The sequence below is a fragment of the Falco cherrug genome, chromosome 7, assembly GCF_023634085.1.
Source record: "Falco cherrug isolate bFalChe1 chromosome 7, bFalChe1.pri, whole genome shotgun sequence".
In the NCBI taxonomy this organism is placed as follows: domain Eukaryota; kingdom Metazoa; phylum Chordata; class Aves; order Falconiformes; family Falconidae; genus Falco; species Falco cherrug.
The window spans coordinates 51,385,581-51,413,118 of NC_073703.1; the positions used below are offsets into that span (position 1 = coordinate 51,385,581).

Here is a 27,538-nt window from a genome sequence, read left to right on the forward strand (position 1 = left end):
TGTCAAAAGTTCTTATTCAACTCCTGTTTAAATTAATACTTGGCAAAGTTATGAACATGCTACCTGTCAACAAAAATCAAATGATTCTTTCCAAATCAAGTAAAAATTACTGCAATAAGTAGCTGCAGAAACTACCAAATTAAGACATATAAAGAACTCGCTCCCACAACAATACAATGTTTTAGAAGAACTACTACTTCTAGTTTTGAGAGAATTTAACCAGGGTCGAATTTTATAAGTAATATTCCTAGAGGAAAAAAAAAAAGAAACAAGAAATTGCATGAAGTGTATTTGGCTTTATTTTTAACTTTTGGTATATGCTGTGGCATGCATTTCTCATCAAGTATCCTGAATTTCCCTTATGCAGCTCTGCAGAACTTTTAGGTAGAGTACCTAGTGCTCTGTAGTTGACACACTAAAGGAGCATGTTTCTAGCAAGTGACAGGAACTCCCTTACCAGTAGTACTCAAGGCTTTTACCAAGCAATTACACACATTCCTGGCTCTCAATGGCCACCACTGAGTTGGACAAAACCTGAGATTTTGGTTCTTTGTTCCCCATCACCGCCTTCATAGAACAAATTACGAGGAAGATGATAGTTATTTTGGTCACAAGTCATCTAATAGAAGTCACTGTATTATCCATAAATAGCAGAAAAGGGACAAAACAGGCAGAACGGAGTCTCCACACAACATACTAAAACTGCATTTTGCTTTAGTAGGTAGTGATTAACAATAAGTAGATGCAAGATTCATTCCAAGTGTCATTTTGTAGTTAAATTCCACAACTGCAGAGTTCCATTTCAGTCTTACATATCACTCCTAATGCTGTTTACATCTTTAATGACTGAACAGCAACATCTCACACCTCTACTGAGATGACAACGTATCCAAAAACAGAGATAATTCTGTAAAACTCAACCTTTACACACAAGAGATTAGAACAGCATTATGCTATTCTACCACAAGTCAGACATTGGGAAGGGCTAACATGAAAATTTCTATGTCATGCTTGAACCAAACACTGCATACATTATGGCACTACTAGCTGTCATCTAAAAATCAAGTAATGGAATACAGCCTTCTCGTTCCAACGAAGAACCTCATATGGAAGAGAGCCCTTTCTACTGGCTAATCTACTTAATCTGACCCAGTTACAGGGGTCCTGCTGAGCACGTGACTAGAGACAGCTAATATACAAACAACCAGATTACAGCAACTTTACACATTTTTCATTTTCTAATATTTCTAAACTCTGATTCAGAGTTTGATTTCTCATGCAAAACTGTCTGGTTTAGCAGTTTCAGTGTGAACTGACAGACTCCCAGGAAGGAGGCCTCATCTTCTGTAACTGTAGTAATTTTACCTGCAGAAAACAAAACTTTTAGCCATTAGAAGCATGGAACAGCTCTACAACACAAGCAAAAAAAAAAAGTAATTACTGTAGACCATATGCAACATAAGCATAGTAGGAGAATAGTGATATACGTAATAGCTGACATGATCATTGGTTGCACAGCAGAGAACTGAATTGTACCTTTAACTTTGGTAAAGATACTGTCTAATGACTACAGGCAGATACACTAAGCATATACATATATACACACAAATACATGCTGACTGTAAAGATTAACAGGTTTCCATATGCCACATGGAACTCAAGATTCTAATCCAAGCTCAAAGTCCTACTTTGCCTGCTTGTAGACATGTACTTGTAGACCACAAAAACCAGAAGAACAGCATGAGCTGTTACTTCAGTACCGCTATGCAATGCACGGAAGGAAAAATGCATTACATTACATGTAGTTTTATTTAGAGAAGGGTATGTAACTGAAGAACTTTAAATAGATCAACCAACCTTAAATTATAGCAAGCTGTAGAAGAAAATAGCAACTTAAAGAGTCCATCTTTGACAGTTAATATAGAATTGGGGGAGAAGACTTGACTTCTCAGGTCAGCTCAGCTCAAGTTTTAGAAAACATCACTGGCATATACGGCATTATGTTGGTTCTTTAATATGAACAGCAATCCAGAAATAGCACACATCTAACAAACCAGGCACAGGAGAATATTATCAAGTGGTATTTCCAAAATATTACTAAACATCTAGGGAAACTTTTAGACATCTAAAGAACTTCATCTAACCCATAATCCATCAGTTTCACTAGCTACTTTAGAAGCTGAGTAGTTAAACATGGAAAACAACTGTTCTAAGACATCTTCCACATTTTCTTTTAATACATCTACCATAGGTATTTAATTAAAGAATTTTCAATTGCTTTTTGTCTGCATTTTAATGAACTGCAATTTCTATTCAAATGCACAGAAGTTATAAAGTGAGTCATTCACCACTTCCTGGCGTAAGACAGAAATGAAACCAAGTTATTTCTGCTGAAGTATAATATGTACAAGTTTGTATAGCACCCTGCTTAGTAAAATACGAAGCCATATCCATTGCAAAATACATTTTAGCAGTTAACACAAGTAAGAATGTACTGTTTAGTTTATTCCCAAAAGACTTAAAGTGAAATTCTAATTACTGATTTAAGTCATATTTGAAAAATAGAAACTGAAAGCTTCACTCAAAAGGAGGATGTGGTATTAAGATCAGTATTTTGGTTATCCAGCATGCATCTTAATTATTTGTTTCAGAAATTTATCACAAGCAATCACAGAAATTAAAAAATATTTATATAAAGCTATAAAATAAACCTTTCAGCAGGAAGTTGGACCAGACAATTTCTGAAAGTCACATCCAACCAATATCCTCTGATCTTATGAAAATCTGAACCAGATTTATTCTGTAATTCATCTGCTACATGTAAATAAAATAACTTCTTTATTGTCTCAATTTCTACACACGATGTGTATTTATATTACACATGTATGCCTTTACAAACACTCCCAAAAAGTAAGGACAACTCAATATTGGGAAATACTGAATATACCGCAACTCTGATTCTAAAAAGTTAAAACATTTTCTCTAATTACTATTAGTCACAGGTAAGCCCAAAGAAAAAAGCCACAATTAAAGATACAGCTGTTGCAAAGCTTGTAATATAATTTGCAAACCAAAAAAAACCCCACCAGACACACAAAAGAAAGAACAGTATAAACTTACGATAACATGAAAGAATTATTCAGATTGATCAAACAGATCAAATCAAACCAATTACTAGTTTCATCCTAGGCATGACTGCATAAATATTTCAGTAATGCTAAGAAAAATAAATATTTTTGTTCTACATTCAAAAAAAAGCAATATGACATTCTTTACTTACAATCAAAGGAAATAATTCCTATTCTATGGGTACTAAGAAACATGAGATACAGCAAATGTTATTTGATGTCACCAAATCTGGGGAACCTGAATCCAGTTTGCTTTTTAAAGTCAGCCTGAAACCCACAGGGCAAGTAATACTTGGGTGCCTGCCACTTATTAAAAATACTAACAACTTCAAAATGACCATTATGTAAACAAAGTGTAAAGGGGAAACTGAATAGTCTGACAAGAATGACATCAAACTTTCCCTGCTTAAGCTGCTACAGATTTCTGTCTAAGACTGCTTTTAAATGCGTTAGGGTTGGTCTTCCCCACCATTTCACTCTTTAAAAGAGCAGTCAAAATACTTGGCAACAGCATCAGTCATGCACTGATTCTTTCAGACTACTGATGACTGGTGAGCACATATGAAGTTTGTTCTTTAAGGTAGGGTATATTAATCCTCCTTTGCATACAAAGAGAGAACCGTAAGTTTTAAGCTGTAATAATAAAAACCAAAATGAAATGAAATCTTGTGCTAAGGAGAACATAGGATCAAAACAGTAAATACGTAAAGGAAACCTTTTATTAGTCAAATTATTCTCAGTAGAACAAAGAGCTGCTGTTACTTTAATAAGGCATAGTAAGAATGTGTGTTAAGTGTTTAACTTGCAGCTTGTACTAAAAGAGCAACCTGGGCCCTTTCATTAACACTACTGCACAAGTCTTACCAGGAGTAACAAAGAAAGTACCAATATACACAGAGTTTTATTTAAGTGAAGGGATCTATATAGGTCTGAATTAATTGTAAACTAGACTTAATTAGACTAAAAAGTCAAACCAATAATCAATACACAACTGAACTTCAGTGTAGCACACCTTTTCACCACATCGCACCCCCAGAAATCAACTGTACTCATTTTTAGAATTTGTCCTTATGTCAGGGCAGGGACACATACGAGTCACTATACTTTGCTTAGACAGTCTAAACAACAAGGCCAGTAAACTTGCTACAATTTCTTGAAAATATCTATGTTGGTATTAAAAACATTTTATGAAGCATTTGTGTGCTTAGCTAACAAGATCCAGATTATTTGGTAGGTACTCCCCTCAAGCAATCCGAAAAGTCAAACTGAGGTAATTAGCAATTCCATACTGCTCTGAAAATGTACTTTAAACCCACTTATCTTCCATGACACAGAAAGCCTTTCTGTTAAGCCAGTCAATATGGCTAACTAAGAAAAGAGACTGAAACGTCACAAGTTATAAACTAAAAAATATTAAGGGCTCCAAAAATATTTTAGAAATGCTCCTATTAATCTGCACTAATAGCTACAACACGTAACCTTAGCATTCACATTGCACCAAGCAAAGCAGTAGTTACAGCAAGTAAGAGGAAACTACATTAGTCTCCAGCACAGGAAGGTTATTGTGTTCTCTTAATAGCAAGAAAAAAAAAACCCTGAAATACACACAAAGACAATCCACAACCCCAAAGTAAACAACACTGTCTAGCCAACAATGGCAAGGCTAAGCAAAATCAAATCCCTAGAATTCCACTCTAGTAACTAGACCATCATAAGAATGCACAATTCAAGGCAGCATGGAAAGGTTTTGGGTTTGTTGGTTGTTTTTTTGGATGCCACCTCAACCCATACCAGAGAGTTCATCTAAGAGTCACCAGCAACTCATCACTTCCATGATCCCATTTGTCTAAACTGCAGAGTCTTTCAAACAACAAGAGTCTCTTGCTTTATTGTTAACTTCTGAAACAGTACACATGATTTGAAGTTGGGGTAATACAATGAAGCAGGTCTGATTTTATCACAAATAATTTTGAGACACAGCTCTGGTTAACAAAGACTGCCAGTTATAAATCCATAACACCTCTACCTATAGGTTTCATACATTTGTTTGAATCCAACTCCCGCTTCTGTAGATCTTCCAAGATATTATAAAGGAAATGCTCTGTCAGTTCTACTAGGCAAGAATGAAGAAACAGGAAGACACTTAAGTATAGTAGCAACTTAAGTCATAGATACCAGACTCATTAACAAAATAGGGCAAGGTACTTCTGGTAGGTCATTGACTTACCTCCACTTGCTGATTCTTGCTCTTCCCCTTCAGGAAACGTAGCCTGGCTCGGTAAGCTATTCCTAGAACGAGTGACTGACTCTAAGTGTGAAGCCCTTCCCAACAGAGATAGCTCATCTAGCACCTCTCCTTCTTTGGCTTCCAAATCGGATTTTGAAGTGGTTAACTGTTTTATGTTACCTGGTGCCATTAAACTATTTGGGTCATTTAAACAAGCTACAGTACCACTGTCCAGGCTTAATACTCTGGCACGATTCTTGGCACTGTTTGTGCTAGAAGTCCGACGTGTAGATCGTTTTTTGCTAATTCCTTCAGAGCTTACATGGGTTTTGTGAGCATTTTCAGGGTCTGTGCCCCCACGTTCTTTAGAAACATATTTGGTCTTTATAGCACTGTACTTTCCCTCAGGAGACTGGCATGAATGGGAGGTGGTGCTGGAAGAGCTATCACTGCTGAACTGGTGAGCTGACTGCATACTTGATGTCCTGCTCAAGTCACTTTGATCACTAGAGTCCTCATCGTGACAAAACACAGCACTATGAGGTTTAGTACCAGATACACCTCTGAAGGAAACATATTCCCTGTGCCGACTTGAGTCAAAACTACTAGCCCGCTTTTTTCCTGTCCTTCTCCGGCTGGACTTGTGGGTAGAGGCTGTTCGATGTATTAGACTGGAAGATTTTGGTCGAACATCTCCTTCTTTTTGTTTTCCACTTGTTTCTTTAGAAGCTCTTGAATCTATTAACACAGCTACTTTCTCACTCTGCTCATCTCTTTGTTCAGCAGCCTTCCCAGGTGGCCTGTCAGCTTGTGTAGTCAATTCATTGGCATGTGGGTTCTTATTGGCCTCCTCCGAAGCAGAAGCACCAAGACCTTTCTGACTGTGCATCTCATCAGGTGCATTAGAACCCCTTACCTCTTGAACACCACTATTAGTGCTCACTTCCACAGCAGTCCTTTCGCTACTAGTCCTTTTGTCAGTAGTAGAACTACTGTCATCCTCTGAGTCAACACCACAGTCCTTTTCCTTACCATCCTTTTTCTCTTCTCTAGGAGACTCCTCCTCATGCTCCGACAACACACTTTCTATATGTGTTGAGCTAGTATGTTCACTTTTATAGCTACTAATGGTACTGTTAGTGTCACGATCAGTCCCACTGCAGTAGCTTTCCGTTGAACCACTGCTTCTAGTACTCAGGCTTCTCAGACTGTCCACGCTTTTGTCTGCTTTCAAGGATTTGCTCCTCCCACTCTTCACCAATGGTTGAGGGCTGCTACTTTTCAGAATGTCATCTAATTGAAAGACTCCTGAAATGCAAGAGTTCTCAGCCAAGGACTCTCTGGATCCAGAAGGAGGCTTTGAAGCTTCTAACTCACTTACGGGATCTAGTCCTCGTTTTTGCTGATAGAGAGGGAAGTCATTTAGTGCAGCATCTGGAAAAGCAACAGCAGAGCTAGAAGTCCTTGGTACACCTCGTGGTCTATGATCCTTCCTATAGGAGTGAGAATGTAGAGTTACAAGCGAAGCTACTTCTGTGTCACATGCACTGGTTTTAGACTGGTCCACAAGCTGGTTGTTCGAGAGGCACACTTTGTCGCTGTTGTCTCTTGGCAAATCCTGTCCAGAGGATAACGAAGGTTGGATGGAGACAAACGAGTCATTGGACACCAGACGAAAAAGCTTCCGATCAGTTGCCAAATCTGTTTAAGTACATATTTAAAAATATTCATGTAGAACATTCATGAAAGTTATATACAATCTGCTTTACAATTGCTTGTTTATATCAAATAAGTAAACTGACAAATCCATTTGCAAGTACTATGCATCACATTACCATTTAAAATATTTCCTAGCATCTGGGCAAATGTGACAGAGCCTTGTTTTTTAATATAAAAAAAGAAACCATCAACACCAGCTTGATCTAAGCACCTAATAAGACAACACAATTCTGACAAGTCCCCAGCCTCCTCTACTGCTTGTGTGTCTCAGACAATATTTTGATATATGCCAAAGCTTCTTAACTTTGAAAGGGTACCCTGCCTCTTATTTCCTACAAGCAGTAAACTGTATCACAGTTTAAAATTATCAAAGAAAACTGAGTAAAACCTATTAGTTTGAAGGCACAAAAAAACCCAACAAAAATCACCTTTCCTACTAGATACCAGGTAAGTTCACAGCTGGCAAGGACGCAGGCACTGGCACAGCTCTGTTGATACTATAATGAAACTCCCTACAATGTTACTGAGTTTTACTACCTCTAACACTGGTGCTGTTAAAGCAAGTCATGAACATTTGCTGTTAGCTTTCAGTCAGAACAATTATTTGTTATCCATTACAGGCAGTCTCCCATAAAAGCGTCCACCTGCAGGCAGCATTGAAAGGCTACTTTCCCTTTTTGTACTGTCATTAAAAATACAAGATCTGGAGGCCAAGTTAAATTACTACAACTGCTAAATTTTTGTACAATGTATTTCCACATGTGTGATTTAAGAAGCTTCACAAACAGTTCCATTACTCAGCTGAAAACAGTAGAACCCTGCTGCCTATTACAACAGCACAGTCACCTGTAATCCTCTATGTTAAACACACTTTCTGCACTGAATCACATGGTAACAACTGAAAGAAACCCATCAGTCCCATTAGGTTGGCCAAAATGAACTATAGTATTGGCAGAGTTAACTTCCCGCTAACCACCAGGTACTTTAAAATTAGCAAACAAAAGGTTTACAGTTTTATGCTCTGTTTCAGTCTCAGACTTCTTCCTCGCAATGAAGCTAAACAAAAAGTGAGATCTGAAACAAGATTGGACAACTGAAGAATACAAGCTAGCAATTTCCTTACTAGGAAAGAAACAATTACAGGACCCTGATTGCTTCCAATATGCAAGCTGTCTATAGCTCCAGAAACACAGAACTCTGTGCAGGATTATTTACTTTACAGAAAGACATGCCTGATTTAAAAAAAAAAAAAATCATTTGTACTGTAAAGTGAAGCAAAGCAAATTAGTCTACAATGAAGTCCACAAATCCCAGGCCAACTTCAGTATGAAACAGATCCTCTAGAGACATGTAAGCTAGCTATCTTTCAGCAGTAAGGAGAGAGAAAATATTTACTGCCTGCTAGAATATGCCAGAACAAGAAACATGCAGTCAAAGAATAAAGTTAAAAGTATTCAAGCTACACACCTGAGGAACTAAGAGTAATTGAGAAATGAAACAGAGTTCCAAGATACCCTTTCTTTGAGTTTATCAACAAACTGCATAAATTTATTTAGCATGTTAAGCAAACTGTCTTTGGTAACAAAATACCATGTTTAATATGCAGAAGAAATTTTACCTTGTTCTTCACTCCCTTCTTTACATAGGCTAGAACTCTGGCCAAGACTTAAACTGATATCATCAGAGGTTTTGGCAGTGTCAGTATCTCCTGTGAATTTTAAGAAAGAAGAGTAGTAGTGCTCAAAGTATTAGCACATACAACTATACACACTGCAGATTTCTCACCTGTCATGAAAGACCATTGTTTTTGTTTCTTAATTTGGAGGTTAATAACAATTATTACAAGTAACACAAGATTTCTTTTATGTTTTAGTAGTATTGCCTATCCTATTTCTTTTATGTTTTATATAAGATAGTTTTCATTCCACTACAGAGATCTTCTATGAAGTGCTGGAAAAGTATCTTACACAATGCAATGGAAAGTAACTTTTTTTTAAACGATGTATCTGTTTGATAATTCCTTTTTGCATGGTTGCCAATAAAAGAGGGGTAAGATTATAACAAAATACTTGTAAACATAAAGGTAAGGAAAAAATCAGGAAGGTAACAAAAACTTGTATCTCATTTTCTTTTGTCTTATTATTGGCTTAAATTACAAGATAGCCACTTTGCATATTACAAATAATTTATCTTTTCATCTCAGAGGAGTTGACAAGGGCTGTCCTGGACAATACTTTTGCTAGATGCCAAACAACTAGAAATAATAAAGTCATTGAAATACAAAATTCTGGTTGCTCAGAATTCAAAATAGTAAGCAGAAGTCCACTAAAACCAACCCCTTGGCTTTGTATTGACAAGCAAAAGTAAAACCTGTTATTACATTGAAAACAAGAGCATGGATTCAAGGTTATTATCTCCTAGCGTTTTAGACACATAACTTGCAACTCCAAGAAAGATTTTTTCTGTTTAGTAAACTTTGTACTTCACATTAACAAGGTAGACCATATTTGGAAAAAACATAGTAAGCAATAGTGATTTGAAGTGCTACTGCAAGGTAATTTTAAGTAGCAGCCAAAAATCTCACCTTTGATGGTTGCTGCTGTTCCTAGACGAGATAACCCAGATCCAACCTAGAAACAGGGAATTACGTAAAAAGCTGTAAACTTTCAGGAATTACCCAACTACTGTTTCCTATAACTGCAATACATGCATTTGCCTATACACTTAGGAGAGATTTATCCAAGGCACAAAAGCATCCAAAAGCACAATGCTGTAAAAACCTTTCTGACTCTGAATGTTTCCACTGCAAACAAAGATGACAAGGAATCTAATTATGCATCCAACTATATCACCACATTATTCTGTTTTATAGGAAGTGTACTTGGGAGATTTTGCTGTGCTGATTTTAAAAGCAGTTTCAAGAAAAAGTCCTAGATTAGAAAGTATTTCATGTGGTAACAAAATGGTATACTAATAACTGCTGTTGTAAAACTGCATGTTTAATGCAGTGATCACAGTTGCCTAAAATGCTTAAGGAAAACACCACATTAATATAAAACTTACCTGTTAAACATAGTAAACATCAAGCTAAACTCAGAAACTGCTCCCATTGGAAAAGATACATATTTTTACCAGGGTGAATTTTCAGGTTTCTCAAGAATTGGTCCAATGACCAGGTAACCACAAGAACCTAAGTGTTGGTACGTGGAAAGCAACAGCAAGCAGCATAAGCAGGATATATGACAGGATGATCCCTACTGGCAGCTGAACACACTTAAATCAATTGAACCTAAATATTTTACTGTATTTTATTCCTCCCTCTCATTCCTGCAAACGCAGTTTTTCTTTTGAAGACAGCTTCCAAGTACACAGATTACAGTTACCTCAAAGTAAACTGGTTAGTGGAAGACTGCAGTATTCCTTATCTATTCTTGGATATCAGTTACAATCGCATTTCAAATTTATGGTGTCTGCTTTACAGCCGTGTTCTATGGCCAACCAGCAGGTACGTACCCCCTCATATGAAAACTAGCTAGCTGTTTAGGTTTTCAGTCTGCCTCTCTACCTATGTCCTGTAATCTGTAGCACATTATTCTGCAGAGGTGCTAAACAGAATTTAGTCTTTCCTTCAATAATATTTCCAATACCATCTCTCTCAAAGAACTCTGAAGAGCACACAAAAGTGTGCCTGTCAAATAATTAAACTACTCTGAAATAAGATAGAAGAACGCTTAAAAGCAAAATCTGAACCCAAGATACAGTAAAATATTGGCAATTTGACTTTACACTTTTGGGGATGATTTTTTTTCAAAACATCTCTAGTTCAAATGATTCTGGGGAAGAGAGCGTAGTTCTACTAACTCTTCTCTGTAAACACAGCAAATTTATGGTAATCTGAAGATGTATGCAGATTTTGTTCAGCCATACTAACAACAGCTTTACTACATGTAATGCAAAAACACAGTCAAGAGTTTAATGCATTTTCTTTACTACACTGTCACACACACTTTTAGCCATTTTGCCACATCTCAACTTTTCTTCCTTCAGGAACACACCTTGCTGAATGCAAGTGTATCAGCATGGGAAAACTATTTTGCACAAAAAACCAAACAAAACTCAGATGCTTACTGTTCACATACCCTTTTGATGCTGTGAATTCAATCACACAGGGGAGTAGTGAACACTAGTTTTATCAGCATAAACACATTTTAAACACTGTACTTCCTTTCACATTAGCTTTAACTGTGTTGTAGTGTCAGCATTAAAGCACACAGGAAAGAACACAACTTCTTCACATGCTTTAACATTAGAACTGTTTGAGTATGTTTGGAAATTTTTTTCTAAAGACCAGTGAAAGAAACATGACCCCTAGCATAGTTCTGTCTTCCTACATGGACCATCACTTCCTATTCCTTTGAATACTACCACGTATCTGCTCTCTTCAAAGGACAAAATCTCCTAGAGTATCTATGCTGCATAACAGATAAAACGCCAACATTAGCATAACACTGCACTATATTATATACTGCTTGCTCAGAGAGCTAATTAGGGCTTAACACTGTAATACCACACCAAGGATTTCCACATCATTCAAAAATAGCTTCTGTATTTTTAACATGGCACTGCATTGCTCATTGTCAATGTAACCATACAGTCTGGCCAGTCAATCTACTTGTCCTCATGAAGAGTGGTGAAAGAAAGATGCCACAACTGGCTAAACGTCACAAGTCAAACAGAAGCACATGCAGTGCTATAGAAGTTGAATACATAAATCTAGCACACATAAGGGAACAGAACAACTTCCCAAGTGCAATTACAAGGCAACTAGAGCATAATGAAGCTGCATTAAAATCTAATAAAGCCAAGTTCTTCAGCACTTTCATCTGGTGCACAGCAGCACCTATTTATTGCTTTCCTCCCAACCCTGTTAAGTATCAAAATACTTAACTTTCACAGAGGTCATCCAAAAATAGTTTTAGTTTTTCCATTTCTACCAGTTTATCTTGCTTTGTACTTCAACATACTAACATTTTTGACTGCAGAGTCTGACCTGTCAGCAGTAACAACTTTCAGAAAGCCACTTGGCATTGCAAGAGATAAGCATCTAAATGATAGATCAAACAAACATAAGGGAGGAAAACAAAGTTAGAACATACGGATGAAGTTACAGCTTGAGCTATCTAACAGCTCACTGACACGAAAAGAAAGAAGGAAGCCGTACACAGTGGGTCTCAGTACTCATCTGACCACACTCTGAGCCAGTTTTTGTTTACTAAATCAGAAGAAAGCTAACTGAGCTTAAGTGGATACTTTCTGATGGGACAGTAGGTTGCCATATAAAAATCCAGATATTCCTAAAATGAACCCAAGACGGGATGAGTAAGAGCTATGCAGCTGGAAGAGTGCAATGCCACCCTAATGAGCAGTTAAGAAATACAGAAAGGCAAGTTGTTTATCCTAATAAAAAAAATTAAGTAAAATAATAGGAAAAAAATCAGCAAAGATTACTCTACAGATTGCAAAGCCAGTGGTACTAAAGCAACAACTGCAGCGGCTTTAATTCTTACCTGGTTGTTTGGATCTACCCCAGCGTAAGAATTGCGTGAACTACAGCCAACAGGGGGAGTTGCTTCTCGTATGAACTCTGACATCTCTATCCCTCCACCGGGGTCACTGAGGGAGACATAAGAGAAAGAAAAATGAAAACAAAACAGAACAAAAACCCACAAATATTAACCTAGCAGTTAAACAGAAGTTTGTCTGTCTATGCTATGTGTATGTTCAAAACAATTTTTCCTTTTTCAAATCAGGGGGTCAAATACATCCCAGTATTTCAGAGGAATACTGCCGATTTGACACAGGAAGCTCAGTCAGAGCTGGAGCACCCTATATATACATATACTGTCACAGAAGGTGCTGCCTGTCACCAGCCAACACAAACTGTAGAAGACTTAAGAACTACAAGGCATTCTGAAATGCCAACACACAAACTTTCAGACCACCTGTTCAACTATAATACCAAGAAAAAAAATCAATAGAAAAAGTACTAAAAAACTCTTTCAAAGAGCAGGGAAAGCACTCCAGATCTTTTCCTTATACTGATCTATGAACAAAGGGACAGGTTAACCAAGAAAGCCACACACCGTTTGTTGTAAAAGTTATCAGAAAGGCAGAGACATACAGGGCCATGGCATCTCTCCAACTGATGCAAACCACTTTCTACCAGAAAATAACTTCCCTTCCTCTAATTTACAGGCCCTACCAATAAATATTTTGAGGTACTATATACTTTTTTATTATGTCCTAGTGACTTCACCCTTTCAGGATTAGTAAGTATTGATTTCAAAGTATTTTCTAGATCAACATCACCAAACTGTAATTCAGCATGTCAAAGGCTTTAATTATAAAACAAAAGCAAGTTGGACCCGTCCATTAGTACAACAGGGTGGGAAACGAGTTGGGGACCACAGTTCAGGGATCCAACCTAACATTGTTTATTAACTGCAAAGAGGGAGAACCTCAGGCATCCTTTTTCTTCTCCCAGTACAGTTTTCTTCAGCCATCTTGATCCAGGAGACTTCAGAACAGAAGTAACTGCAGTGTCATTTGACACAGACCCTCTCTGCTCCTTCCCAAAGATAAACTGCCTTACAACACTCAATGCTTCAGAGCTGTGGCAAGCTCACTCCAACATTCTACTGGAGAAAACATATGCACAACCTTTCTCTATCTGGACTGAAGAAACTGAAGATGAAGCTCCTCTAGAGAAGGGGACAGAAGTGAACAGAAACACTGCAGGACTTACTTTAATTGACAACTAGCCTCACAGAAATATCTCATGCAGTAAGACCAACATCTAACAATTTCCATAATGTATGGAAATCAATCTAAGATGTTATAAACAAACTGTCTGTAGACTAAAGGACCTGAAATACCATTTAACCTACAGCATGACATTTCAAGTTGTTTTCATCTCAGAGAGGCGTAAAGGTACGACCTTGGGAACCATTCTAGAGCATACAAAAGGCCCCTGAACCTTCCTACGCCAAAGAGATGAAAAAAGGTTTGAAGTTAGGAACTTACTACCTCAGTAAAAATAAGAGACAACAAGCCTGGAATTAGCAGAACAACTGCTAAGTGGTCCAACTCCAGCAAACTGAGGAAAGAAGTGAAAAGCCATCATTTTGGTACAGCTCAGCAGCAAGACATAAGCATGCTTTTATTGATGTCTGTTTACAGAGCCCTCTCTGACCTGGTATTTACCAATCATGCTAAGGCAAAACCAGGTAAGGAAAAAACCACACATAACCATGAACAGAATTCAGCTTCAATAATTTCCACCAGCTTTAGACAAACAAAGTATTCATTACTTAAGCACTTTAAGAACATGTAGGGACATAACTTGAAGTTAAAGACTAAACTGAAAAATTCTCACTGAGATTTAAGTTCAGCATACATTATGATGACAACTGAAGATATAACAAAGAAACCTTTCACAAAAACATTAAATTCCTTTCCTCTGAGTAATTCATTGAGAAACACTGCATATGATTAAAGTATGTCCTGTGAAGTAGAAAAATAAGTCAATGTGAATAAACTCTCATGCATAGAATGGGGTAGCTAGCCTGGGTGGGAGAAGGAGGCAATTTTGTGTATAACTGAACCAACAGGTATCAGCATAACCAATAATATAACCCAGCACCACCACTCTACTCACAGCTGCTATATCATGTGTGCTGTCACAGAAATTAATGTATTAACAAAAGCTAGTAGCAAACAAAAACAAATAAAAGTCTCCAGGAACAAGCAGAATAATTCTTGAAATCTGTATTTTCATCATATGCATAACATTCTGGACTACAATGGCACACAGAAACCTTTAGGAGCAATCTTCTGCTACTGTTGTGGCCATTCCTTTTTGCTTTTAAGTTCTACAGTCAGTTTCTTACAGTTGACTGAATTTGTACCTTACAGCAAGTGCTACGCTTCTCAGTTTCCAAGTAAAAAACACTGAAGTGTAGTTACTGCACAGATTGAGAAGACTGAACTGGGCAAGAGTTGTAGAGGGTTTTGTTTGGTTTTTTTATTTTTATTTCTCTTGCCTGTTTAAAGTAGACTGTAACTCAAAGATGCAACATTCTCTAGCTGTCTGGTTTTTTTGCAAAGTACATGTGAAAATCATGTAGCATTATGATTACAGGTCCTCCATGACAATGGAGACAGGGGACAGCAGTGTCACCAGGTTAATGCTTTATCATACTCTGAACCATAACAGTCACTGACACAAGAAAGAAACCATGTTCATATCCCCAAAAGCAAGACTGACTCCAGCGTTTTATCTATGTGGGTCTGCTGATATCCCAAAGACTACAACTGCACTGTTCCTTCTACCTTTTACATGAGATTAGGAGCCTGTATCCCCACTACTTGTTTTCATAAAATCTCACAGAAGCATTACTAACACCACCCCCTTAAGTACGAAAGCAGCAACTGCACTAGAAACTACAGAAGAAAACTCACATTCGTATCTCTAAACGAAGACTTCTCTCAAAAATTCACTAGATAAATGCCTTGTTGTTTTCTCATCCTCTTTATAAAGCTGAAATTCTCAGAAACAGTAAGTTGTTCTTCACTTAAGCATGCCCAAGTTATTTGGAAAGATTAAAAACTCAGGTGTTTGATCCCATTCACAAACCAATGTGAATTGAAGACAAATCAGTAGTTCATGTAAACCTACAAATGACAGCATATCATTTTTGTCAGATACCCAAAAGCACCATTTTGCAGATAAATATCTCCAGAAGTAAAGAACAGCATTTCTTAGAAGCTAAACAGAATCCTAAACATAAACCAAACTATTGCATAATCTTTCAAAAATATTGATATTCACATCTGAAGAGGTCTCAGGGAGGGTGTATGTGGTAAAAAATCTAGGACAGCCTTGTATACTGTACTATATGTATTTATTTGGTATCACAGGCTGTAGCCTAAGTTATCAAAACTAATATTCTGATTATGCAAATATTTAAGGTAGTATGTCTGCTTACATCTCCCCTATATCCACCTTATGCTAGGGGAGCCAAGTTTAAAAAAAGAAAACCCTACATACACAATTCCTTTTAAGACAGCTTTCTTATAAGCATTCCAACTTAACTTACTAAGAAGGTGACTGACTGCTTTATATTGAACACTCACTCTACATCCCCTCTACTGGTTTGAACGTTATCCCAGAGTTCTTGTAAGCTTCCAGGCAAAGGTTAGTATATACTGTACATCCCACTTACCAAAAAGTAACTCCGTAATTTCTGCATTGACCTTGTTCCCAGTTCTAGTTAAGAGACCTGAAAGTGGGAACAAGGATCATATAAAAGTTAATGAAACTTTAGTTGGCAAGCAGGACACACAGCAAACTAACCTCTACTTCTGAGTTCACAAATGCTTATAATGTAGTAACTTGTCCCATGTCAACTGCTCCTTAGACAAAACAGAAATTCTGAAATATCCAGAAGTAACTCACAATACTAATAGAAAGAAGTCCCTTGCCAACTCTTGGCTACTGTTTTGGAAGCAAAAGCTACATGGCTTAAACACCAAACAAGCAAACCAACATATCTAAAGATGACAGCTTAACCATGCATTAGCAAGGCTGCATTGAAACAGAACAGAACACTAGTTTACTTTCATGAATTTTATTAAGCAGAATATGCATTACTATACATTTCAGCAAGCGTTCTGCCAAAAAAGCTCAATACAGTTTTAGTAAGGTATATGGTGATCCAAATGAAGACACAATTAAAATCAGCAGGTTCAGTTACCAAACACAAGATGGAAAAAGGGTCAGGTTATAAAAGATTGATACAAGATGTTACTGTATGTCAACGTTAAAAGGAATCTAAGACACTGTTTTTGCTAACAATACCTGAGCCGAGAGCAGATTCAGAAGAACTTAAAACCCATCTCATGAGAAGCTACTCCACATACATAGTGAAGTCCTTTCACTTTTATGCTGAGCATTTTAAAGCGCATCACTAAACTCTTCCTTTCTTTAAGCATCCTGGTAAACAGACTTAAAGAGGCTTCTTGCAACTACATTTCCTTATAGCATATGTCTCCATATAGAAGTTTCAGGTTTCCAGGTTGGTTTTGTTGTGTTTTTTTCCCCAATACGACACACACAACCTTTTAAGAGTCAGGACAGCATGCTCATTGCCTTACTCTGAAAACTATGGCTACTAGTACCAGAAACTCACAGACAAAAGAAAGGTCTTTAAAAGCTAACAATTCAAAGTCAATTTATTTCATGCAGTATAACTCTTTAAGATTGCCTCAATTATCTGGAGCCAGGCAGAGGCTTTGATAATAGAGCTTGTAACACATCCACTGCCTGATCAGACTGGTTAGGCTGGCCCTGTTGATGAGTCATCTTTTGCTCTTCTTTATCCAAATAGTTTGGTAAGAGAAGGAAAACCTCTGGGTTTGGTTTTTGTTTTGTTTTTTTTCATTCTGGCAACAGAAAAGAAAATTTGTGGAAAGGAATCACCTCCTATTGACAGTACTTCAGAATCATTATCTTCATTACTGAGCTGAGCAATTCCAGAATTTCCAAATTCACAGGACAGCATTCTTCTGAAGTCTATGACCAGAATCAAGCACTGTATGTGACTCCCGCTTTTGCAAAGCAGCAAACTGAAACCCAGTCAAGCATTCCTTTTAGTGATAAAAGACTTAGCACATAGTATGTGGTCTTTGACAGCTAGATTTTTAAAACTAAGTCTACTGCTGAAAGAAGATTACTTGTACTGGTTGTGTTCATTAAGTATTTAGTGACCTCATCAGCACACATTTTCCATGCTATTGTTTAAGTGCTTCCAGCATTCTCAATATTGTTCTGGAACTCCTCTGGGGGAGGAACCAGGAAATTAACAAGAATCCATTATTTCAAACCTAATACGTAAATAAGTCTGCTTTTAAAGTCTTTCAGAACTACAAAGGTCTGCATCTATATTCCTCAGTGTTTTTTTCAACCACCATTCCAGTTAGAAATCTGATGAAGACAGGACTCCTTATAATTTGAAGCAGTGTACAGACAGACACCTTACCTGGGCCCATTGCTGTCTTTCCTCTTGGCTGAAACACTGCTTTGTTCTGTTTTTGCACCTCTGTCCATACGTTCACTGGCATTCCTCTCCACAATTTCTCCCTCATCCAGTGCCCTGTGCAAACGGTAATTCACCATCTTCAAAACGATAAAGAGAGCTGCTATCACCGGGCAGTAGACAGCTACTATCATCATGGAAGAAGGAAGAGCCTTTCAAAAGAGAGTAAGAAAGAGTTAGTGAACACAGTGATAAGTGTCCCTAAGCATACATAAGGCTACCTAGAGTTCAACAGTTTCTTCTACACAGAAAATACCGATCATACTTAAAAACAAAGGTTGAGACACACACCCCCTACATTTAAACTCTGTGTGGAGATTGTTAGGAGTCTAGCAACATAGAAAAAAGGAGCAGCTGGACTACAAGATACCAAAGCACCACAGGAACATGCTTAGTAGACCTATCACTGGACCCATCACTGGAGGTTGAACGAAATGCAACTCTTATTCTCTTTTTCGAGGCTATGGAATGCAAGACCTGGACTAAGAAACATAGAGCTAGCATGATTTTTTAGGTCACACCCAATACTTTTGATTAGTTCTTATGAATAAAAAAAAATGGGAAGATTTTAAGCAACTTGAAAACTCAACCAGGCACAGGATATGACCTTATTTCAGGGCTAGGACACAGCACCAAGACCATTTCAGAAAAACAGGAGTCTGACAGCATGGTGGATAGGAGAAAACCTGCTCAACTACCAAACACAGATGTTTTGACTTAACTTAGTTTTTGTCAGCTTCGAACAGATACTCTTGCATGACAAGATACTGATCAGTCACAAAAGCCAAAGTTTTCCCTGTCTGCATACAAAAAAAAAAAAGAAAAAAAAAAAGCTGTTTACATCTGTGGCTCACACATTTGAGAAGTAGTCTACAATAATCTGCAGCATGTGGTCTTGCAGGTTATTTGTGCTAGACCATTACATGCCTGTGGAAAGGCAGCCAATGCAGATGTTCTGAAGAGAATTTTTCAGATATGTCAAAGGCGGCCAGAACCCACATGGAAAACCTCAGTCCTGAATTGTGCTTTTGAGATTTCACTCAGTTAAGACTTCTCATGCAACTTTTTCTGAAGTCCACAAGGTTTTTATAGATCAATCACTTCAGCAACAGATATTAAGTGAGGGCTAATAGCATTTTAAAAAAAGCACTAAGAGTACTAGTTAAAGTTCAGATTTTACTTCAAGGCTTTCCCCCTTCTAATTCACCTTTTATTCATATTTATAGTTTTGTCATTTCCCTAAGCAGTCACTAAACAAAATGAGATATTAACTCTTAGTCTTCATTCACAAATAGGTGACCTTCCTTACAAAAGCAAGAAGAGTCTGTGTTCTCAAATATTTTGCAGCATCACCACCCTTTAACCCACTAATGGAGTGGTACGGTTTGATATCAAGTTCTAACAGCCACAAATATATATATACACACACACACAGAGACATATGACAATCAGAACAGCATTTGTCACCCAGCACAAACGTTAGTTTAGTAAATGAGAAGACATGTACTGTCTTTTTAGACCTCCTAGCCCAAAGAGAATTCCAGCTTGTTTCATACACCTAGTCTCCCTCCCTGTACAGACCATTGCAAGTGAACAGTCTGTATGGTGACCAAAGCCCCACACACATCTTGCAGAACCAGCAAGGGAACACGACTGGAGAAGACAGAGCACCCTCCCTATTCTGCACATAGAACTAGTTTTAGTCATTTAAGAGATCACAGTATTAATATTTCTACATATTCAAGAGCTTACTAGTCCTAGAAGACCTGGCAGTGCTCATCACACAATTTAAACCACGAGTTTAGGAAAAACACTGTTTGAATCTCCAAATACAAAATACTGTACCAATAAAGGGGATACAAGAATAAACATTTCTGAATGTTGTACTGACTGTTGACTTCAGAACAAAACAAATCCTTAGTCTGGCTGCTCACTTTCTGACAGTAAGCAAGAACAAATAATCAATATAACATTTCTAAAGCCAAACAAGTATAAATAATTGAACCCGGAATCAATCAGGAAGCAGGTTACCTATTAGGATTCTTTTCTTAAAGAGATCAAGTTTAACCTACCTTATCCTCCAAAACAAGTTAAGTCAACACCTAATATAAAATCTGAAGTGGGACAGGAAAACTAAGCCAAGGTATGCCAAAGATTTTGTATGCAGAGCTGGACAAGGCCCTAATGGATAGGGAGAGACTCACTTACCAAGCACCACCTCAGAAGGAGAAAGAGGAAACAAAGCTATTTAAAAACAGCATCAGTAAGCAACCAGGAGCCACAACAATGCTAATAGCATCCATACAACCCCTGAAGCAACGCTACAAGGGTTTCCTCAAGAAATGCAGTGCTTCCCCTTTGAATAACTTCAGAGGCAGCTAGCTCCCTGCAGGCAAGGGCAAGCCCGTTAAGTCTTGCTAAAGTTATGAGGTTCCTGTGACTGGATAGCAGGCTGTCTGGCAGGTACAAGAACTGCACCTACCCTCTCCTTAACAAGTACCTAGCGTTCAGAAGCCATTATCAGAAGGGTCAGTTTAACCCAGGCAGCAAAAGCTAGTTAGTCTATAAAAAACATGCCTATGGTTTTCTGTCTGGAGAGCTCTTCAATTTCTCCCCTCCACTTAGTCAGCAGGGAGGTCACACAGTGTATCCAGTTTATCTTGTGGAATGCAAAGTCTATCTGTTCCACAAAGCAAAGCTTTGAGAACAAGTGAGGGGAGAAGGCAAAACACTTCATGTAACTTGCAGCAAGCCCACTAAAGAATTAAAGTGCTTTTTCCTCACATCCTGTTTCCACTGGACTGCAGAAAGCTAAAAAATAAAGTTAACTCACTACTTCCGTTGTTCATATTCATTAGTACTTACTCCTTTCTGGATAGGGCACATACTTTGGGAATAGGAGACATTTTAGCATGTCCAGCATATTCTGCTGTCTGATCACAACTTAAGTATCATGCTGTGGTACAGCAGCACTTACCCACGGTACCAGCAACTCATCTGCATTCCAGCCTTGAGAGGGAGTAACTGCAACCTAACCTAAGCCACTAGTGCCTTCTCTATTCTTCTTGGCCAAACTTGGAAACATTCAACTTCCACTTGAGGTCTTCCCTCCACAGGGCAAGTTAAAGTAAGATTAGTATTTAAAACTAAGGTTGACACTTTACCACATTTGAGGAGAGACAGGCCTCCCGCCAGCATAACTGAACATCCTACATAGTATCATCTTTAAGGTTGGAAAACAAATCGAAGTCCTACAAATTCACAGCTAGATCTCATTTTGGTCTTTTCATAAGTACTAAAGCATTTTTTATTGGGCACAACAGACTAAAAACCTCAGGTTACAGCTTGTTAGCAGGCACCAGCTGGCTACAAGTCTGTAGCTGCAACAGCATTTCACAGAACATCCCATTTCACTGCATTTCTCTAGTCACTTCCATTAGCACCAAAAGAAAACATGCACTGAACAACAGTAGTCACAACTGAAGCTCCTGTAGGAGAGAAAAAAAGAGCTAGACAAGACCATACAGAAACCACCTGGTTTAATTACATTCTGTTGAAAACTTCCGTCATCTAGTTGCCGAATAAACCCAACCGTTAGATAAACTCCTAGCTGAAAATATTTCCCTAAATCTTAAAGGGAAGCTAAGTAGAACTCTCAGAGATTGAGGGGGAGGGGAAAGGATACTGACTTTTTACCACCTTTCCCTCAGGAGTTACCTTCCAAAACAACCTATGAAATCCATACTGTACAAGTGGACAAAGGTAAGATGCGGGAATGCACAGCTGAAAAGTGGGACTGTCCCTTCTGGAAACTGCTGGCTGTTATGTCAGCTCAGTTGTACCACAACACATCTTTCATGAAAGAGTAGGCAGAAAAAGCTTTAAGCAATCCTAGATTCCAATGATCAATCTACAAAAAAAAGAAGCCTCAGACCACTAGTTACAGGGCTAAAATATTCCCACTTGAACTACAAAGGTCACTGTATCTTGATTCAACATTTCAAATACGTAAATGCCAGGAACCAGAGGGAATTTCATTGATCACAGACTACACTACATACTTAAAGAAACAAAGACTATATAGATCTTACCCTAATCACATCTAGTTTTAGCTAGCCACTACAGATGCAATGAAACTTCCAGATTCTTTTTGAGAAGAGATATATAGGTGTTGAAAACGTTCATAGGTAAGGCTCCTAACCCAAATCAGATTGCCAGTCCCTACGTAAAACTTATATCAAACATTCATTATGCAGTAACAGTTGTCTTGTAAAATGCTTTCAAGTTCAAGCATTCTGAGGCCAGTATTTTGTAGAAATATTCATAATGAAGAGGAGGAAAGATCAAGAAATAGCAGATGTAGTTTTGTCACCAATTTTCGTTTATGAACAGCCAGAGCCCTTAAGAGCTGCTGTTACCAGGAAGCATGTTCAGTTACAAGTTACCTAGTTTTTGACTGAAACCTCAAGGTATACAAATGAAATTTTGCTCTAAGCTGCATCTAGTTGCTTGGCTACTAATGTGGGATACTAAGAATTCTCATCATACATCCAGCTTCAAGTACTTAAACTCTTAGTTTAAGAAACAGCACCTATTTCAGAAACTTCACTGGAAAAAAGAGCTTTCACATGAAGCTATGTTTATGTGACCTACTTCTCTAACTATGCACACAAGTCAGGAAATCAAGTGCCTATTAAGTGAACTGTTGTCTAAATGAGCTTGACTTTGACAGACAAGTTCTGTAGGTACATACAAGCCCATCACCCCAAGCAAGGTACAGTCCTGGCTCCTCTTCAGACACTGGCAAAGTTCCATGAGTGCCAGAGCCAAGACCTCACCCCCTCCTGCACACGTGGTGGGGCTGAAACAGCATTCCGACAAGGGGAAGTGCTTTGGCAACCTCCTCTCTTCCCTTCCCCCTTGCAACACTGATGCATAACATCGGCCTCTGCATTTAGGGTATTTTTTCCCAGCTCTATCACTGTAGTTTACAACCCAGGTGTACAGTTTCCCCATATTGTAGCATATTTTTTTCCTCCCAACTTGAGTTTTGGATTAGAGTAAAAACAGCGATCACCTCTTATGACAGATATGCAGATCAACAAGTACAGCTGAGTGTTACTGAATGCAAATATTCAAACAGGATAGATTTAACTAGTCTAGAAAGCAGTATTTTTGTACGCATGCTGCCAAGCCACAGATCCAAGAGTACAGAACTCAAGCAGACATTTATCTTCCTCTACACCCCAATTCCTTCAATATCTAGTTTTCTTTTTGCCGCACTTCCAACAAGGACAGGTTAAACATATGAATACATGAGAAAATTAAAAGTATCCGGATCTGTAATATACACATCCATGGATACATCTGTCTTTTCCTTCACACAGGGTACAGACCTCACTTTCACGTGCTTAAGCTTAGAAAGCAGATGAGAGACCAAGAAAGGCTACCTGACTTCCACTGCCAATTTCTTCAGTTGGTTTGTACTGTGCATTAAACCCATCAATCCTAACAGCACTGGCATACACGTGCAAAAAAACAGAGTTAACCTGCTGACCACAAGCATTACCAGAATCAATAGAAGGAATACACAGATGAAAGATTAGCAACAAAAAATGCAAGAAACTAGGACTTTAAGCAGTGAGTGCATCTAAATTAACATATCTAGTAGAGATTAAGTGTTCCATTCCTGTTGGGGGTTAAATAACATTGGAAAAAGTGTGATTAGCTTAGTGTAAAATGCATTCAGCCTTGACAGCCAGCTACAAGGAAAGTTCTTAGGGGATCCTTTTGCCTTTGTTGCTACAAAACAGCTTAGGAATAACTACAGTTATGGCTGCCCCAACACATCTAAGCAACACTATGATCTTGGAATTCCTTATATGAGGAAGTTTTAGAAGCAATATAAAGCCTGCCAGCATTGTAAGTCTTTCTATATACCTTGTTTTTTAAACGCACAGGGTTGTCTGCCAGCAACAAGTCATTTGAAGCTAGCTTTGAAACTCCCTCCTACACATCAGTGAGCCATGCTCAGAATTCATCTTGCAATTACCTAAGACTTTTTAAGCAAGTTTTGCTTATTTATGTATGTCCTACAGCAATACAACATTTACTGCTTTTTATTCTGAAAGAGCTGAAGAGATGCTAAAGAGCAAAGAGGACCATCACAGTTCCCCCTGTTTAGTTTATGTCTAGACAACACTTAAACTGCAGAGAGTGGAAAGAGGGAAAACCGCCAAACATGATTCAATCTGCTTTAACTTGTGACTAATCTCCCTACTCATTCTCAGGGAAGTTGGCACTTGTTGCATCTTTAACTTGTCCAGAGCTACGAAGCAAGAGAATTTCTCTGACCTCAACAAAACCCACAGCAGCTTGCTTTGGCCTGTCTTTTCCCTTTTTTACAGGAAAAGAAAAAATATTTAAGCAACACTGAAGTTTACCCCATAGTACGGGCAACTGAACCTTAACTGCTGCTCTAAGAGCGTCAGGAGACTCAAATACTAGTCCAGATTTACCAGTTGTCAAAAGACCTATGTACAATATAAATCAGCTCCACTTGAGAAGTCTCCTTGCACATGCAGGATAGAGCTCAACACACCCTTAAGAACAGCTTTTTCAGCAAGGCAGTACTAACTAAATAGACTACTCCTGTCAAAGCAGAAGAGCAGGACTTCTAGAAAAACAAAAAAAAAGTTACATTTGAGATCAAAAGGACTCTCCCTCTTTCCATATTCAGTGGAATTCCAAATAGATACAGATTCACAGAGAGGATCTACTTAAGTTGCAAGTTTTATCTAGTTGTTGTCACATTAACTTTGGTTTTAAAAGCAGTTTGTCTCAGTCTGCAGTTTCCTTGCCAGCAGTCTCAAGTTTTCAAACAAAAAGCCTTGGAGCTACCTTTTCCAAGACATAGTAATATGAATTAAAAACTAAATATACAGGGCTGCAACTACCTCCTCCACATTAGCTATTTCTTAGTGTGAAGTGTCTCATACTGCAATCTTACAAATTGCTCTTTAACAAAGCAAATGCCTGACCCCAGAGCTCCTAATCTCTGCAATTGCACTCACATGTAACAGTTTTTCCTCCAAGGCTTCATTCACTAACTCACTTTTTTTTTTTCCCACAAGGCAGTTTCTACTTTTAAGTTGCCACAGCATCTGGACCTGGCCGACTTGCAAATTACATTCTACCTCATATGCTCAAGACTGGTGACAACACACCTGGTATGATCACACTTTTCTACTGAGGAATCTGAAGTATTAGTATTCCATAAATACACACAAGTTATACAGAAAGAAAAGCACTGGCTAAAAGGAAACTGCCCCCTTCTCTCTTAACTGATCATACCTTTCCTGTATTTGTTTCTATATCCACACGTCAATACAGTTTCTAGATTTAAAGGTTAGTATTTTAGACAACTTTGATTGAAGTATCAGATACAAGGGCACATTCAACAGGAATTTTCCCAACCCAAGAATGCTGAATTCTGGACACAAGCAAAAAAACCACAGTAATTTCTTATCAGTAACACAGAGTTCAGACACATTGCCAGTCAGCACACAGTACACTACCCTACGGCTAAATAAGCTTCCAGCTTTTGGACCCTGAAGCACATCCCTCCCCCAGTCTCAAAAGTCAGACGAGGATACCAGCCAGAAACACCGGCTGGCTCAGCCAGCTTCTACAGAAACTGTGCTTTGTCCTGGACTACCGGTGGACTTCCACTACCAGTGGAAGCTAGTGCAGCTTGGCCAAATCTGAAGGCAAGTAAACAGAACACCCAAGGCAAGGTGCCAGCGCCCGAAGCCATGCCGCGCCCGATGCGCCCCGCTAGCACCCCACACACACACCCCTTCCCGGTAACAGCTCCGTGCCTCCCAAACGCCGCGGCCTCACGAGGTACTCCGGGCCGCTCGATGGCGGCTGCCGGGCCCGCCGTGAGCCACCGCGCACAGCGGCGGGCAGAGCCGCGGGCGGCGGGGCCCCTTCCCGGGGCAGCCGGGCAGCGGCAGCGCGCAGGCCCCGCCGCGGGCAGGGGGCGCACGTGCGACGGCCCCGCGGCCCTTCCCGCCCCCCCCCCCCCGCCACGGGCCTCCCCGCCGCCGCCGCCGCCGAGGCGGGCGGCCCCCCGCGAGGCCCGCCCGCCCCGAGGCCAAGGCCGACACCGTCCCCCCGGGCTCGGCGACGGGCCGCGCTCACCATGTAGAGGGTGAAGGGGAAGCCGAGCAAGAAGAGCCACAGGTAGAGGTGCAGCGCGTTGACCCCAGCGCCCTGGTGCGGGTCCTGGTACCAGCCGCCGCTCAGCGCCGCCCACACGCCCTGGCGCAGGATCTGCAGCACCTGGGAGCCCATGGCGGCCCCGCTCCGCCGAGCCGGCCCCGCTCTATCCGCCCTGCGAGCCCGGGCAGAGCCGCGCGCCGCCCGCGCTCCGCGACAGCCCGCACGGCCGCAACCGCCGCCGCCGCCTCTCCAGCAACGCCGCCGCCATCTTATGTCCGGGCCTCGGGCCGGCCGCCCGCCCCCGCGCCGCCGATAGACCGGCAGCCCTTGCGGCAGGGGACGCCCGCCCCGCGCTCTGCCGCCGGGTACGGACGACGCCGTGGGGGCGGGCGCGCCCGCTACTGCGCCTGCGCGCGGCCTGCGCGCTGCCCCCGCCTCCGCCGCGCGGGGCACGACGGCTGCTGGCGCCCCCTGGCGGCGTTGGCCGCGGGGCGGGTGGCCCACTGCCGCCGTACCCGGCACGCTTCCAGGGCCCAAATCCCTGCCCCGAGGCGGCGGCGGGCCGTGGCCCCCGGAGCACCGGGTCCGCCGATCACTGAGGCACGCTAGTGCCAGCGGCCCGGCCGGGGTGGCTCTCGGCCTGGCGCGGTGGCAGGATTTGCCTAGAAAATGGAGGGAGACACGACCGCAGCTGAGGGCTCGCCCTTCCCCTCGCGCAGGGCCTTGCTCCTGGCAAAGCACAGCAGCCTCTTCTTGCGGCAGGACGTTTTTTAAAATTAGAGCAAGATAACAACCTCACCATTTTTTGAGGCCTTCTGTCTACTGACAGTATCTGATTTGACCAAAACGCTTGCATGCCGGGCCCCACCAAAGGGTTTGTGGTGGTGTTGCTTTCACCACACACAAAGCCAGAATTGCTGCGGTTTGTCGGAAAGGTGAACTCAACAGAGCAGGCCATAGTTACACCCCGCGTTTCTCATATACTTGTCTCAACTTCCACCTTCAGCTATTTTTGGAGAAGGTCACTAATTCTCACCAAGCCCTAGCATTCAAGCTTTCCCCTTAGACAAGCACATCCCAAA

The 27,538-nt window shown here is 40.0% G+C and overlaps 1 protein-coding gene across 8 annotated transcripts in view; it reads right to left on the reverse strand.

Annotated features, from left to right (window-relative positions):
- The window catches only part of PCNX1 (pecanex 1), a 92,168-nt gene extending 65,397 nt beyond the window's left edge, over positions 1 to 26,771 (reverse strand). For 6 of the 8 annotated variants that reach the window (XM_055715099.1, XM_055715097.1, XM_055715093.1 and 3 more), the window contains exons 1-6: positions 26,436 to 26,771; positions 18,174 to 18,382; positions 12,642 to 12,747; positions 9,659 to 9,704; positions 8,693 to 8,782; positions 5,356 to 7,056 (exon numbers count right to left, since the gene is read on the reverse strand). In XM_055715099.1, coding sequence (XP_055571074.1) covers positions 5,356 to 7,056; positions 8,693 to 8,782; positions 9,659 to 9,704; positions 12,642 to 12,747; positions 18,174 to 18,382; positions 26,436 to 26,588 — 2,305 coding nt within the window. In that variant the 5' untranslated portion in view covers positions 26,589 to 26,771. Of the gene's footprint in view, positions 1 to 5,355; positions 7,057 to 8,692; positions 8,783 to 9,658; positions 9,705 to 12,641; positions 12,748 to 16,358; positions 16,416 to 18,173; positions 18,383 to 26,435 lie in introns of those variants that run through there. The other 2 variants (XM_055715100.1, XM_055715095.1) reach the window with 2 other exon arrangements.
- Between the last annotated feature and the right edge of the window lie 767 nt (positions 26,772 to 27,538).